Below are 17,632 nucleotides of genomic sequence, written 5' to 3'. Positions count from 1 at the left end.
AATTAGATGAAGCCGGGTATTGGCCAACATCTCCATAAATACATGGTTTGATTTGTCTGGTGTGGAGAAACTCAACATCTCCATAAATACGTGGTTGGATTTGTCTGGTGTGGAGAAACTCGACATCTCCATAAAGACCTCAACCCTACTGAACAGCTATGGGATGAATTGGATGAAGCCGGTCTTGACCAACATCTCCATAAATATTTGGTTTGATTTGTCTGGTTTGGAAAAACTTGACATCTCCATAAATACGTGGTTGGATTTGTCTGGTGTGGAGAAACTCGACATCTCCATACAGGCCTCAACCCTACTGAACAGCTATGTGATGAATTGGATGAAGCCGGGTCTTGACCAACATCTCCATAAATACGTGGTTTGATTTGTCTGGTGTGGAGAAACTCAAGCACAGAGCCCTGACCTCAACCCTACTAAACAACTTTGTTTAGTAGGGTCCAGTTTGATGAACTGGACCGCCAATGGTGAACCAGGTCTTCTCATCCCACCTGACCTCACAAATAGGTACAAGTTACTACAGACACCCTCTAAACACTTTTGACAAGACCCTTTTCTGTCCCAGCATGACGAGGCCTTTGTGTACAAAGCCTGATCCATAAAGACATGATGTGGCCAGTTTGGTGTGGAAGAACTGGAGTGTCCTACACAGAGCCCTGACCTCAACCCAACTGAACACCTTTGGAATTAACTGGAACGCCAAAGGTGAGTCATGTCCAGGGCTGACTTAATGCCTGGGCACACTTGGGCACTGCCCAGGGGCCTCAGGTGCATTGGGGGCCCCATGATAATCTTGCATTACATCATATTTGGCAACTGTCCCATATCTGCTAGGATAGTCATGCATTTTACTAAGTTATCCCAGGATGATGGCCTTGTCCTGAGCGGAATCCCAGAACTTGTACTTTGCCCTCCTGATGCCCTTCTGCCCTGTGCTCTTTGTGCTGAATTTGTCTTTTGATTTATGGCATGGTTTCTTATTGTCTAAAATCTATTTTATTGAAAGTACTAATATATATATATATATATATATATATATAATGTGTATGTATGTATACAAGTTGACTTTCCTGGCATAGAAGGGTGCACAACGTTCAGCAGGTGCTCATGACAATGCTGACGAGTGCAAATGCCGGGTGTGTGACCCATATCAGATGGCCGCAAGAATATGGAAGCGTCAACAGAATAAACTGGAATAGCTATAGGGTGACAACAAAGGGAAGGCAAAGTTACTAGCGCTAGTGTGATGATTGTCAGCTCTGCAGCCCACCGCGACATCACAGATCACATACTGCGGCCACACACAGAGGGACAGTACACAGTGACTATATGGTAAAACAAAGAGAAGGCTCACATAATGACAGCTGTGTTTGCGGGGGGGGGGGGGGGGGGGGGGGTCGCCATTCCTCACACCTGCATTGACTGCTCTTTCACACAATTACACGTTCCACAGATTGCCACCTCGGGGGGTTTACAGAGTAAACAGGTGTGGGGCTCTGGAATCCCCCAACGCACACACAGACACGTACTCTGAGACCACCAGGTGACCCCCCCATTAGAACTGGTCATCCATGGGCGGATATTCTCTGACCATAGAACATACTTTCTTAGTAATTGATTCACGCAAGTGCACCGCCACCCTATAGAAAGCTCGCTTACCGGATAGCAAGCAAACCAGGCATGTGGCTATAGGCCAGCCAAGGTCTTGGCTTGTGCAGAAGATCTCAGGAAGCCCTGGATGGATGGTTGCAATGGATGGATGGTTGCAATGGATGGATGGTTGCAATGGATGGATGGTTGCAATGGATGGATGGTTGCAATGGATGGATGGCTGTGATGGATGGTTGCAATGGATGTATGGTTGCGATGGATGGATGGCTGCGATGGATGGATGGCTGCGATGAATGGATGGTTGCAATGGATAGATGGTTGCAATGGATGGATGGTTGCAATGGATGGATGGTTGCAATGGATGGATGGTTGCAATGGATAGATGGTTGCAATGGATGGTTGCAATGGATGGATGGCTGCGATGGATAGATGGTTGCAATGGATGGATGGCTGCGATGGATGGATGGTTGCAATGGATGGATGGTTGCGATGGATGGATGACTGCGGTGGATGGATGGTTGGCTGCGATGACTCACAAGCCAATAACACCATAAGCTTTGTATCGTAATATCCGTAGTAAGCCCAAAAACGGGGAAAAAACTGACCATGGCATAATAATGTCTATGTCATAGTTTATTGCTCAATATATAATAGATCCACTTACATTTCAAAGTTTTAAACTCGCGCAGAAATAGTAAAGCCGTCCTCCTAACGAGACAGCGTGGTGACGTCAGTACGCGTTTCGTCATACGTGACGTTGTCAGCGGGGAACGGGCAGCGTACTGACTCACCACCTTATTAAATACAGCCACAGCTCGGTCTGAGTCCTTGAGTGAGGGAAATCTCCCTCTAATTGCCCCGTACACACGATGGGAATTTCAGACTGACTTTTTCCATCGGAAATTCCGACCGCGTGTATGTCCATTAGAGTTTTTCCCATCGGATATTCAGAGGAATTCCGTCAGGGTTTATATAGAGAACATGTTCTCTTTTTCTCCATCGGAATTCCTGATGTGAGTTTGGCCGGGCAAAAGCCCCGATCGTGTGTACGGGGCAGTGCCGGGACAAGGTTCTCTGGAGCCCAGGGCGAACATGTCAAATTGCACCCCACCCCAAGATGTATGATTATGTGTCAGCAAAAATCCCCCCTCCCCCCCCAAAAAAATTGAGCACTAATCTGCATGCTCCCCCTAAGTAGAAACCCCCCTTCCTCCCAGTACAAAGCCACACCCCCTCTGCTGAAATCCCCTCTCCTGGCACAAATCTTTGCCCAACCCCCAGCTCAAATCCTCTCTCTTCCCATATGCCCTCAGAAAGCCCACCCCCAAAAAAAGGCCCCCCTAGCACAAGTTCTCTACCCCTCAAATTCCCCCTCCGAGCACAAAACCTCTTCCCCATTACAAATCCCCTCGCCCTAGCACAAATACCCCCAATCGTCCCTACTAGCCTAAATCCCCCCTCCAAATTTAGTTTTTCGATCTTAGCACAAATCCCTCCTCAGAACTATATTGCCTTTTCTAGCACAACCCCCACCCCCCTAAATCACTCCCTCCTAGCACAAATCCTCTTCACCCATCCCCCTTCCAACACAAATCCCCCCAAATTACCGCTCCCAGCACACCTACCCAAAATATTGTAAAATCAATGATAAAATGCACTACAAAAGGCAGCAAAAATAGGGAAAACAGCCTACGCGTTTCACACCGGATCAGTGCTTAAACATGGCTGGGCCATGATTAAGCACTGATCCGGTGTGAAACGCGTAGGCTGTTTTCTCTATTTTTGCTGCCTTTTGTAGTGCATTTTAAAGACAACTCAAGAGTTTTTTTTGGAGTGCGGCTGTCCATCTTTCCGAAGTTTCTACTAGAACAATTCTTACCCCCGACCACCCACCCCCAAAATCCCCCGTCCAACACAAATTCCTTCCCCCCCCCCAAATCTGCTTGTGGTGCCCCCCCCCCCCCCACCCCACATGATACCACAGTGCCCAGGGCAGCCTCCCCTCCTGCCCACCTCTTGTCCCGGCCCTGGTACGGGGCATTAGGGATCGCCATGCACTCTTCAGATTTGACCAATTTCGTAGTATGGTGACCCTTAGACGGCTGTCGCTGGAACAAATGTCCCCTCCAACTCAAATTTTGTGCTGGGAAACCGCTAGTGAGAAGAACACAAAGGCCACCGTCACTGATGTGAAAATGCCAGTTCCCTGGCTGCCTTTGGCACCTGGATACACCAAACCAAAGCCACTGGACCACTGGTTCTGAAGCCACTGGACCACCATGACAGGACCGAGGACCTTCTAGGAGAGGCTGTGACAACCTCCATACTTCTTCACCACCTTTATAGGAGGAGGATGTGTTACCGCCCTCTGGCAGATTGCATGCAGATAGATTGCTAGCTCTTCAGACCAGTGGCGGCTCCTGTGCAGGTAGCGCTGTAGCCGTCTCCTTTTGTGACCATTTGTGTAGAAGGGTTACATGATCGCAGCGAACACCCAGAGCGCCTCGAAGGGCGCGGTACGCCATGTTGTAAGAGGGAATAATTCGGGGTCACGCCGCGCTCTCTTCCCAATGACTCAGCCTCTGGCCAGCTCCGCGTGCAGCTGGTGGGAACGCAGGAGGGTGCGGCCGCAGGCTCAGCCCAGATGTGGATGAAGAATTTGGCTGCGGACATTGAGGCATTACATGCACAGTACATTATTATTATTATTATTATTATACAGGATTTATATAGCGCCAACAGTTTGCGCAGCGCTTTACATCAGGACATGGAAAATCTTCATATTATCTCCACCGATGAGTAGACATTCCTCCCAGAACTGACGCTTTAGAGCTAGATTCAGGAAGCCTTTACGTCGGCGTATAGATTGATACGCCGCGTAAGTTAGAAGATGCGCCGTCGTATTTATGTGCGCCATTCTGGGAGCTAGATAGGCCTCTGAATTTCAGCTTCCTCCGACCGACGTAAGTGTTAGTACGCCGTCGTATCTAGGGTGCATATTTATGCTGGCCGCTATGGGCGCTTCCGTAGATTTACGCGTAGAATACGTAAATGACCTAGATACGCCAATTCACGAACGTACTTGCGCCTGCTACGCCGTGTACTTAAGGCTTACGTCCGGCGTAACGTTACCCCTGCTATATGAGGCGCAGCCAATGTTAAGGTATGGACGTCGGAACAGCCGTCAAATTTTACATCGTTTACGTAAGTGGTACGTGAATGGGGGTGTGCGTAGGTTACGTTCACGTCGAAAGCATTGAGCCGACGTATCTTAGGGAGTATTTGCGACGTTAATCTGAGCATGCGCGCGAATGCACCGTACGAACGGCCATTCATTTACATGGGGTCACGGCTAATTTACATGGAGCACGCCCCCTACCTGCCTATTTTGAATTAGGCGGGCTTACGCCGGCCTATTTACACAACGCCAGCGCAACGTACGGCGCCAGATGTTTGTGAATACTGGTCTGGGCTCCCTATTTTACGTCGGCGTAGCGCATATGAGATGGAAAGAATTGTGCCCAATTATTGGTATCAGTGGAAGGAATAACGCATCAAGGGCATTACAGGTAAGCAAAGGGCCGTATCCGGCCCCCCAGGGCCACATTTTGGAGAGCACTGCTTTAAAGTATCAACAATGCAACACGTCATTTCACAAGCTTGATACATTCATAAGGTAAAGGCGATGATCACCTTCCCTCCAAACACACAAAGCCATGGACACGGATCTGAAAACTATTTTCCGATATCGGCATAACCGCCAAGGACCGCAAACCCCTAAAGTACTTTTTGAAATGATATAATAAAATGATTTAAAAAAACAAAACACAACGATAGGAATGAATAAAACTTTGAAGGGTCACATTTCCAGGGACAAACGCTGCAGAGCTGGAAGCGTCCCCGGTAATGAGAGAAGGAATGAGGGGGGAGGGGAAGGAGGGGGGGGGTAAATGTTTGAGGCCTGAGCTGTGTGATGTCCCTCCCTCCCTCAGGCCCAGCTGTGTAATCAGTGCACAGATGTGGTCAGGAATGAGGGAATGAGGGCAGAGTGGGGGGGGGGGGGGGGGGGGGGGGGGGGCCCGGTTTACTAACACACCTATATCATGTCCTCGGCTCCCTGCGCTGACTTATGTCTTCCAGCTTCCCCAGAGTCACGTTTAATGGATCTCGCGTACGCGGCGCACAATATGGCGAAACGCTCCCAGTAACCCTTACACAGCCAAGCTGGAGTACCATGCAGGAACTGCAATTGTTTTGTTGCTGCTACATTATAACTTTTTTTGTTTTTGCTACATTATAACTTTATTTTTATGTTTTTTGCTACATTATAACTTTTTTTGTTTTTGCTACATTATAACTTTTTTTGCTGCATTAAACTTTTTTTTTTCCACATTATTACTTTTTTTGTTGTTTTTGTTACATTATAACTTTTTTTGTTTTTTGCTACATTATAACTTTTTTTTGGCTACATAATAACTTTTTTTTGTTTTTGCTACATTATAACAATGCCAAGGAAAGCACTATTAAATCATGTGGTTTTTGTTACATTATAACTTTTTTTTGTTTTTTGCTACATTATAACTTTTTTTTGTTGTTTTTTGCTAAATTATAACTTTTTTTGTTTTTGTTACATTATAACTTTTTTTTGTTTATTGCTACATTAAACTTTATGGGCCAGATTCACGTACTTGCGCTGCGGCGTAACGTATCCCCTTTACGTTACATTGCCGCAAGTTTTCATCGTAAGTGCTTGATTCACAAAGCACTTGCGTGTAAACTTGCGGCGGCGTAGCGTAAAGCCGTCCGGCGCAAGCCTAATTCAAATGGGGCGTGCACCATTTGAATTAGGCGCGTTCCCGCGCCGGACGTACTGCGCATGCTCCGTTTTGAAATTTCCCGCCGTGCTTTGCGCGAAATGACGTCGCCCCGACGTAATGTTTTGAATCCGGACGTGCGTTACGTACTTTCGTATTCCCGGACGACTTACGCAAAAAAAAATTGAAATTCGACGCGGGAATGACGGCCATACTTTAACACGGGCTGTCTATTGTTACACCACCTAAATAGCAGCCGTAACTTTGCGACGCAAAAAGCTGACTAGCGACGACGTAAGAGAATGCGACGAACGCGCGTACCTTTGTGGATTCCCGTAAACAGCTAATTAGCATACCCAACGCTGAAAACTACGCGATCTCCACCCATCGGCCGCTGAAGTATTGCATCCTAAGATCCGAAGGCGTACGAAGTCGTACGCCTGTCGGATCTTAGCCAAATGCCGTCGTATCTTTGTTTGTGAATTACAAATAAAGATACAACGCGGCAAATTTGAAAGTACGCCGGAGTATCAGCAGATACTCCGGCGTACTTCTTCTCTGAATCTGGCCCTATTTTTTTTGTTTTTTGCTACATTATAACTTGTTTTTGCTACATTAAACTTTTTTTTTTTTTGCTACATTATAAAAAACATTTTTTGCTGGTTGCAGCACACCACAATGTCAGGGAGAGCACTATTAAACCATGTGGTGCGCCTTGCTGAAAATAGGGCGTGTCCTTTTTTTGGGGGGGGGGGGGGCATTTTGGTGCCTTGCCAGCCCATTCGTTTAAATGTGCTGCCGTAATGCAACGCATGTTTTACACAAGGAAAAAAACGTTAAAGCACGTGCGTTGACGCAATGCACCCGGGAACGCCGAGGTCTAAATGGGCCGCTTAAAGCACAGAGATGTTGTGGCGAAAAAACAGGGAAAAGAGCTGCAAAAAAACAAAAAGTAATTACTTGGCCAATCATTACAGACAGGCCTCATAAAACCGCCGAGCTTTCACGCTGAGTAATGTTGGCGCTCTCAGGAGACGAGGCCAGGGAACATTCTCATAAACACAGGAAAAGGCTAATGCATGAAGCGGGGGCTCGCTGACTCGGACTCGGGGCCCTTTCTTTGCTGCCTGGCATTTAAAGGGGCCAGGCATGGCAGAGGAGAGAAGATGAAGACTAGAGCCGTTGGGTCGGATGCCGATGATCTTACCAGGAAGCCAACTTTAGACGACATACAACTTCCATGTCCTGAGTGGGAACTGAAGCCAGGGCCACAGTGCTGCACCTCTCAGCCACCGTGTGGCCCCTCCACCTGTGATCCATGAAGGCATCACCCACCCTTATGAGTGAAGTGAGAAGGGAAGAGGGGGGGTGACCAGAGTACAATGACTTCAAGAAGAGGTCACATTAGGTCCACTGAAGGTCGTGAATATAACACGAGCTTCTATACTTAGCCAAGTCCCTCCCACTCCGCAGGGAAAAGGAACGCCAAAAAGGGCCAATCAACGAGGAGGCTAGGTGCCAATAACTTTTTTTATTACTAATTTCAAGCCAACATGTTCCGGGGCAGCAGAGTCCGCTTTCTTCAGGTCTTGGATGCAACACGTTCCAGGGCCACAGAGTCCCCCTTCTTAAGGTCTTGGATGCAACACATTCCAGGGCCACAGAGTCCCCCTTCTTCAGGTCTTGGATGCAACACGTTCCAGGGCCACAGAGCCCCCCTTCTTCAGGGCTTGGATGCAACACGTTCCAGGGCCACAGAGTCCCCCTTCTTCAGGGCTTGGGTGCAACACGTTCCAGGGCCATAGAGTCCGCTTTCTTCAGGACTTGGATGCAAAACATTCTAGGGTAAAAGAGACCCCTTTATTCATGACTTGGATGCAACTTGTTCTAGGGTAGCAGAGTCCTCTTTCTTCCTGGCTTGGATTCAACACGTTCTGGGGTAACAGAGACCCCTTTCTTCAGGGATTGGATCCAACATGTTTTGGGGTAGCAGAGTCCCCTTTCTTCAGGGCTTGGATCCAGCATATTCTGGGTTGCAGAGCCCCCTTTCTTCAGGTCTTGGATCCAACATGTTCTGGGTTGCAAAGCCCCCTTTCTTCAGGGCTTGGATTCAACACGTTCTGGGGTAACAGAGACCCCTTTCTTCAGGGATTGGATCCAACATGTTTTGGGGTAGCAGAGTCCCCTTTCTTCAGGGATTGGATCCAACATGTTCTGGGGTAACAGAGCCCCATTTCTTCAGGCATTGGATCCAACATGTTCTAGGGTAGAAGAGTCCCCTTTCTTCAGGACTTGGATCCGACATGTTCTGGGTTGCAGAGCCCCCTTTGTTCAGGGATTGGATCCAACATGTTCTAGGTTGCAGAGCCCCCTTTCTTCAGGGCTTGGATCCAGCATGTTCTGGGTTGCAGAGCCCCCTTTCTTCAGGGCTTGGATCCAACATGTTCTGGGGTTGCAGAGTACCCTTTCTTCAGGGATTGGATCCAACATGTTCTGGGGTTGCAGAGTACCCTTTCTTCAAGGATTTGATCCAACATGTTCTGGGGTAGGAGTCCCCTTTCTTCAGGGCTTGGATCCAACATGTTCTAGGTTGCAGAGCCCCCTTTCTTCAGGGCTTGGATCCAACATGTTCTGGGGTAGGAGTCCCCTTTCTTCTTGGCTTGGATGCAACACATTCTGGGGTAACAGGGTCCCCTTTCTTCAGGACTTGCATGCAGCATGTTCTTGGGTAGGAGTCCCCTTTCTTCGTGACTTGGATGCAGCATGTTCTTGGGTACGAGTTCCCTTTCTTCCCGGCTTGGATCCAACACATTCTGGGGTAACAGAGCCCCCTTTCTTCAGGGCTGGGGTGTGCAGGAGACCAATTGACCCAGCAGAGGAATGTTCAACTGATAGTAAAAGATAATTGTTGGCACCTCACCACCTCACGGATTTGTCTTCTTGGAGCTCCTGGTTTATTTTCTTGACCTCAAGTTTTCGCCCAAGGTGAGTAGAGGAAAACCCCAGTTGAAGAGCCGCCTAACTGTTATATTAAAACTACCAAACCTAAAGTTCTTCATCTTTAGGACCTAAGAAGCTCCTCAGACCCATCACCTAACAGCCCCCCCTTCCCCCCCCCCACCTCACATGATGCCACATTGCCCAGGGCAGCTTCCCCTCCTGCCCACCCCTTGTCCCAGCAAGTTTTTTTTTTTTGGAGGGGGTTGTTGTTTTTTTTGGAGGTTTACAACCTCTTTAAGTTGTCTGTTGGGCTGCCTATCTGACACGTCTGACAGGCAGCCCAACTGAAGGAGAGCACATGGCAGGCTGACAACGTTGCTGCTGATTGCGAGGCAGTGGCTTAGCGTTGTCAGCCTGCAACAGGAAGTGCTGTTATTGGCGGGATCTCCGAGTAAGCAAAATAATAACCAAATACTATTCGCTTAAGAAATCTACATAAAGTGAGACATCAGAAAAATGGATTTAGGGAAAGGTGACTACGTGCGTCTCCAAAACCACCCGCCGGCCCCCGTCTACAGAGAGAGAGGTGCTTCTAATGGCACAACCATCAGTATAGTGTACACGGCTCACATGGCCTGCGGGTGTTTTCTTTGCGCGCTACCCCCCCCCCCTTAAAATAATAAACTCTGTGTTTACTGTATGACATCACCCACCGCTTCCTCTGGATGGGGGAGGGGGGGGGCAGGAGGTCTGTTTCCAATTACTAGGCAGAGGAGAGCATGAGCCCCCCCCCCCCCCCCAGGCCAGGAACAGGTTAAAATTCTCTCAGATTTTCCCCAGACATGTCGGTATAGAAAGTTCTCAGCAGACAATTACTGTAACATTCCTGGACGGCGAGTAGAGGCCGTGTTATACGCCGTAGAGCGCCGCAACGCGTCCGGTCGGCCAACTGCCAATAACCCTTTCGGTGACGGCAAAGGGGACCAATCTACGCAGCTCCCCCATACAGAAAAGAGAATTAAGGGCCTGACTTAAAAATAGGGGGCACTCACCGACCAATCATGTGCAAGCAAATTGCTGTTTGTTTTAATTTTTTTTTTTAACTCCCTTGCATGTGATTGGGTATTCTTTGCAAAGTGAAGCTTCACCTCATTTCCTAAGCTCTGGCACAACTGCAGAGCACACAACCAGGGCCGATCCACCCTATAGGCTCACTATGCAAGCCGCAAAGCTGCAGAGGGCGCCCCAAATGGCCCTGATGCACCCCGCTGGCTGCATCAGGGCCATCTTAATAGCATCATGGGCCCCTGGGCAAGGTAATGCTCTGGGGCCCCTACAATGATGACAGTGCAGGTAAACAGACATCAAGTAGGTAGGAGGCAGACTGCCTCCCCTGTGTATTTATCACTCTCAGTGCCATCATGGGGCCCCCAATTTCGGGGCAGTGTGGGCTCAAGGACCAGCTTCGGGGAAAGTACAGGGGCCCCCCATGCAGTTGGGGCCCCTGGGCAGTGCCCAGGTGTGCCCTCTTATTAAGACAGCCCTGGGCTGCATGGGAGAAGAGGTAAGAAGTCAGCACCCCCCGCTTCTCACTTTAATGTAAGAAGTCATTTCCAACAGCAACAGCCCCCATACCCCCCCCCCTTTGTCAACTTTAATGTGACATGTCATTTTGCTTAGGGCCCCAGGGAGGTCAGGATCGGCACTGCGCACAACCTTTAGTCACTCAAACCCAATGTACCTATATACTGTACAGTGGAACCTCGGATTACGCGCATAATCCGTTCCAGGAGAACGCTCGTAATCCAAAGCACTCGCATATCAAAGCGAGTTTCCCCATTGAAGTCAATGGAAACTAAAATAATTTGTTCCGCATGGACTTCAATGGCATGCAATACCGCATGCGGCCTGAGGTGGGGGGCGCCAGAGAGCCCAGGAAACAACCAGAAAGGTCAGAGGACAGCTCGGCTGAACTCGGGAAAAGCTCAAGAACTGAGTATTTCTGTGTCATTTGGAGCATTTCCGAACGGCGCTAATCGGCGCCGTTTTGGCTCCAGCGCGCCCCCCCCCCCCCGACTCAGGCCAAATGCGGTACTGCACACCGTTTTGGCCTGAATCCAGCTCGTTTTGTGAGAAAACACTCGTGAACCGAGTTAGGATTTTTAAAAATACAGTAAAACCTTGGTTTGAGAGTAACTTGGTTTGAGAGCGTTTTGCAACATTTTTTAATACATTTTGCCCTGATATACATTACAAGCGATGTCTTGATATAAGAGTAGCGTCATGTCACAACTGAGTATAGAAGAGAAGAGAGGAGCCTCTAAGTGTAGCAATATGGTTACATTTACAGGTACAACATTTAGCAACTTATTGCTACACTTAGAGGCGCCTCTCTTCTCTTTTATACTCTGTGGCTCCTGCTGGATTTTGCTTCCAACCCCCTTGGGGAGGCTTCCATGTGTGGATGGACATTTTATGGTCACACAACCAATCACATCGCTATAATCTTTTTATATGGACTATAAACTGAAGGATTTATGAATAAATGGCTGTGGAACGAATCGTTTGAGTTTCCATTGTTTCTTATGGGGAAATTTGCTTTGATATACAAGCGCTTTGGATTACAAGCATGTTTCTGGGCGCACTGTGGCCAGTGGGAGTAGAAAATGCCCCAATGATTGGGTTTTTATTGGAAGGAATAGTGTCCTATTGTTGGTATCAGTGGAAGAAATAGAGCCCCGTCATTGGTGTCAGTGGGAGGAATAGTGTCCCATCATTGGTGTCAGTGGGAGGAATAGTGTCCCATCATTGGTGTCAGTGGGAGGAATAGTGCCCCCATCATTGGTGTCAGTGGGAGGAATAGTGTCCCATCATTGGTGTCAGTGGGGGGAATAGTGTCCCATCATTGGTGTCAGTGGGGGGAATAGTGTCCCATCATTGGTGTCAGTGGGAGGAATAGTGTCCCATCATTGGTGTCAGTGGTAGGAATAGTGTCCCATCATTGGTGTCAGTGGGAGGAATAGTGCCCCGTCATTGGTGTCAGTGGAAGAAATAGAGCCCCGTCATTGGTGTCAGTGGGAGGAATAGTGTCCCGTCATTGGTGTCAGTGGGAGGAATAGTGTCCCATCATTGGTGTCAGTGGGAGGAATAGTGTCCCATCATTGGTGTCAGTGGGGGGAATAGTGTCCCATCATTGGTATCAGTGGGAGGAATTGTGTCCCATCATTGGTGTCAGTGGGGGGAATAGTGTCCCATCATTGGTGTCGGTGGAAGGAATAGTGTCCCATCATTGGTGTCAGTGGTAGGAATAGTGTCCCATCATTGGTGTCAGTGGGAGGAATAGTGCCCCCATCCATGGTGTCAGTGGGAGGAATAGTGTCCCATCATTGGTGTCAGTGGGAGGAATAGTGTCCCATCATTGGTGTCAGTGGGAGGAATAGTGTCCCATCATTGGTGTCAGTGGGAGGAATAGTGTCCCATCATTGGTGTCAGTGGGAGGAATAGTGTCCCATCATTGGTGTCAGTGGGAGGGATAGCACCCCATTATTAGTATCAGTTGTGGATGGAATAGTTCCCCAAGGGCCGCATAGAGGCACGCAAAGGGCCAAATTTAACCCCAGGGCCACAGTTTGGACACCACTATTCTATAATATGCTATACAAGCTCTTTGTGAAGAGGTCACCCCAGTAGCGAGAGGTGCCTATAGGATATCAAGCCCTGTATATACATTATTATACTATAGAGGAAGACTGCTCCCCTCCACTGAGATTCATTATTCGGGATTGAAGAGTTGAATGATAAATCTCCACATATAACATTCTCAGGGTCATTGTACAGGGAGGGGGGACAGACATATAGAATTACTTTAACAATCCCCATTCTGGGGTACAGCGAGGACTGCAGAGCCAGATGGCGGGAGGATAGAGATCATCTCCATGATCAAGTGTCATATATTCTATAGATCATTGGAATGAGAATCACACACAATGTACAATGTATCTGCATCTTACAGTGCTCCGTGTCCCATATATAATCCATATATAATCCATATATAATCCATATATAATCCATATATAACTGAGAGTGCATTACACAGAACAGAGTGCTCAGTGTTTCATATATAATCCATATATATACATTATACACAGTGCTGGCTGTTCAATACTCTACTGAGAACTCATTATATCTCCGGTCATTCTATAAATCACAGATGGTGCCGGGTGTCCTATATACTGCAGATGATACATAATAAGATATATACAATATTGTTTATCCCCAATACACAGTGCTGGGAGTTCTATACATAATAAGGAGGAATCACACAGACACACATATAGAGTTTGGGTGTTCTGTAGACAATGTATCTATACACAGATCACACGGGATACAATGTATCTATACACAGATCACACGGGATACAATGTATCAGTAACTCATAACATTTAATAACAATTTATTACAATGTTTGTACACAGAGCAAGTGTTTGGTGTTCTGTATTATATGTACAGACAGGGGACACCCAGCACCCTATATACAGACAGGAGACACCCAGCACCCTATATACAGACAGGGGACACCCAGCACCCTATGTACAGACAGGGGGACACCCAGCACCCTATGTACAGACAGGAGACACCCAGCACCCTATGTACAGACAGGGGACACCCAGCACCCTATGTACAGACAGGAGACACCCAGCACCCTATGTACAGACAGGGGACACCCAGCACCCTATATACAGACAGGAGACACCCAGCACCCTATGTACAGACAGGGGACACACAGCACCCTATGTACAGACAGGGGACACAGCACCCTATGTACAGACAGGGGACACCCAGCACCCTATATACAGACAGGGGACACCCAGCACCCTATATACAGACAGGGGACACACAGCACCCTATATGTACAGACAGGGGACACCCAGCACCCTATGTACAGACAGGGGACACCCAGCACCCTATGTACAGACAGGGGGCACCCTATATACAGACAGGAGACACCCAGCACCCTATGTACAGACAGGGGACACCCAGCACCCTATGTACAGACAGGAGACACCCAGCACCCTATGTACAGACAGGGGACACACAGCACCCTATATGTACAGACAGGGGACACCCAGCACCCTATGTACAGACAGGGGACACCCAGCACCCTATGTACAGACAGGAGACACCCAGCACCCTATGTACAGACAGGGGACACACAGCACCCTATGTACAGACAGGGGACACAGCACCCTATGTACAGACAGGAGACACACAGCACCCTATGTACAGACAGGAGACACCCAGCACCCTATGTACAGACAGGGAACACCCAGCACCCTATGTACAGACAGGAGACACCCAGCACCCTATGTACAGACAGGGGACACCCAGCACCCTATGTACAGACAGGGTACACACATAGCACCCCTTATGTACAGACAGGGGACACCCAGCACCCTATGTACAGACAGGGGACACACAGCACCCTATGTACAGACAGGAGACACACAGCACCCTATGTACAGACAGGGTACACACATAGCACCCCTTATGTACAGACAGGGGACACCCAGCACCCTATGTACAGACAGGGGACACCCAGCACCCTATATGTACAGACAGGGGACACCCAGCACCCTATGTACAGACAGGGGACACAGCACCCTATATACAGACAGGAGACACCCAGCACCCTATATACAGACAGGGGACACACAGCACCCTATGTACAGACAGGGGACACAGCACCCTATGTACAGACAGGAGACACACAGCACCCTATATACAGACAGGGGACACCCAGCACCCTATGTACAGACAGGGGACACACAGCACCCTATGTACAGACAGGAGACACCCAGCACCCTATGTACAGACAGGGGACACCCAGCACCCTATGTACAGACAGGGGACACACAGCACCCTATGTACAGACAGGGGACACACAGCACCCTATGTACAGACAGGAGACACCCAGCACCCTATGTACAGACAGGGGGACACCCAGCACCCTATATACAGACAGGGGACACCCAGCACCCTATATACAGACAGGGGACACCCAGCACCCTATGTACAGACAGGGGACACAGCACCCTATGTACAGACAGGAGACACACAGCACCCTATATACAGACAGGGGACACCCAGCACCCTATATACAGACAGGGGACACACAGCACCCTATGTACAGACAGGGGACACAGCACCCTATGTACAGACAGGAGACACACAGCACCCTATATACAGACAGGGGACACCCAGCACCCTATGTACAGACAGGGGACACACAGCACCCTATGTACAGACAGGAGACACCCAGCACCCTATGTACAGACAGGGGACACCCAGCACCCTATGTACAGACAGGGGACACACAGCACCCTATGTACAGACAGGGGACACACAGCACCCTATGTACAGACAGGAGACACCCAGCACCCTATGTACAGACAGGGGGACACCCAGCACCCTATATACAGACAGGGGACACCCAGCACCCTATATACAGACAGGGGACACCCAGCACCCTATGTACAGACAGGGGACACCCAGCACCCTATATACAGACAGGAGACACCCAGCACCCTATGTACAGACAGGGGACACCCAGCACCCTATATACAGACAGGGGACACACAGCACCCTATATACAGACAGGGGACACACAGCACCCTATGTACAGACAGGGGGACACACAGCACCCTATGTACAGACAGGGGACACCCAGCACCCTATATACAGACAAGAGACACCCAGCACCCTATGTACAGACAGGGGACACCCAGCACCCTATATACAGACAGGGGACACACAGCACCCTATGTACAGACAGGGGGACACACAGCACCCTATGTACAGACAGGGGACACCCAGCACCCTATGTAAAGACAGGGGACACCCAGCACCCTATATACAGACAGGGGACACACAGCACCCTATGTACAGACAGGGGACACCCAGCACCCTATATACAGACAGGGGACACCCAGCACCCTATGTACAGACAGGGGACACACAGCACCCTATGTACAGACAGGGGACACCCAGCACCCTATATACAGACAGGGGACACCCAGCACCCTATGTACAGACAGGGGACACACAGAACCCTATATACAGACAGGGGACACCCAGCACCCTATATACAGACAGAGAACCCCGTATATTAGAGGGGGGGGGGGACACATACCTGAGCCCGGCAGAGGGAGGCGGCGAGAAGCAGCAGCAGGGGAGAGCACCGGAGGATCTAGGAGAAGAGGGAGCACATTAGAGGGGATGAGGATGGGGGGAGGAGGGGAGGATGATGATGGGGGTCTCGGGACCTCTTACCATGTTGGATGAGAAGTGGATCGGTCCGTACAGAAGAATGATTGTCCGGAGGAGATTGCTGCAACTGTATCCCAAATCTCTATCCCCTCCCCCTCCCCCGGGCTCCTCCCACTGTATACCACCCAAATCTCTATCCCCTCCCCCGGGCTCCTCCCACTGAATACCACCCAAATCTACTGCGCCCCTCCCCCTCCTGTCTGCTCTGCGCCCTCCTACTATGTCCTCCGACCGGCAACGACCCTCTGATTGTATATACTACATTCCTTCTATATACTCCCCATCCCCCATCCATACCCCATCTATCCCATCCCCCCCATCCATCCCATCCCATCTACCCTATCCCCCCCCCCCCAAAACACATCTACCCCATCCTCCCCCCCATCCATACCTCATCCATCCCATCCCCCCCATCCATCCCATCCATCCTACCCCCCCCCCCCCCAAAACCCATCTACCCCATCCATTCCATCCCCCCCATCCATACCCCATCCATTCCATCCCCCCCATCCATCCACCCCCCCCCCCCCCAAACCCATCTACCCCATCCATCCCATCCCCCCCATCCATACCCCATCCATCCTACCCCCCCACCCCCAAAACCCATCTACCCCAACCCACCCCAATCCATCCCCCATCCCATCCTCTATGTACCCCATTCCCCATCCATCCCCCATCTACCCCATCCATCCCATCCCCCCGTCCCATCTACCCCATCCTCCTATGTACCCCATCCCCCCCCCCCCCCCACCCCATCCTCCACCCCCCATCCCATCTACCCCATCCTCCTATGTACCCCATTTCCTCCTATATACCCCATCCATACCATCCTCCACCCCCATCCCATCTACCCCATCCTCCTATATACCCCATCCTATCCTATATTCCCCGACCCTCTCCTATATACCCCATACCCTCCTATATAC

The 17,632-nt window shown here is 49.6% G+C and overlaps 1 protein-coding gene across 1 annotated transcript in view; it reads right to left on the bottom strand.

Annotated features, from left to right (window-relative positions):
• FSTL1 (follistatin like 1) overlaps nt 1-16,820 on the bottom strand; it is a 65,435-nt gene extending 48,615 nt beyond the window's left edge. Inside the window, exons 1-2 of the mRNA XM_040339202.1 lie at nt 16,710-16,820; nt 16,570-16,626 (exon numbers count right to left, since the gene is read on the bottom strand). Coding sequence (XP_040195136.1) covers nt 16,570-16,626; nt 16,710-16,712 — 60 coding nt within the window. The 5' untranslated portion in view covers nt 16,713-16,820. The remainder of the gene's footprint in view (nt 1-16,569; nt 16,627-16,709) is intronic.
• Between the last annotated feature and the right edge of the window lie 812 nt (nt 16,821-17,632).

The sequence above is a fragment of the Rana temporaria genome, chromosome 2 (genome assembly GCF_905171775.1).
Source record: "Rana temporaria chromosome 2, aRanTem1.1, whole genome shotgun sequence".
NCBI lineage: Eukaryota > Metazoa > Chordata > Amphibia > Anura > Ranidae > Rana > Rana temporaria.
The sequence above is the reverse complement of the archived record's forward strand: the minus strand, read 5'-3'. Positions and strand labels throughout refer to the sequence as shown.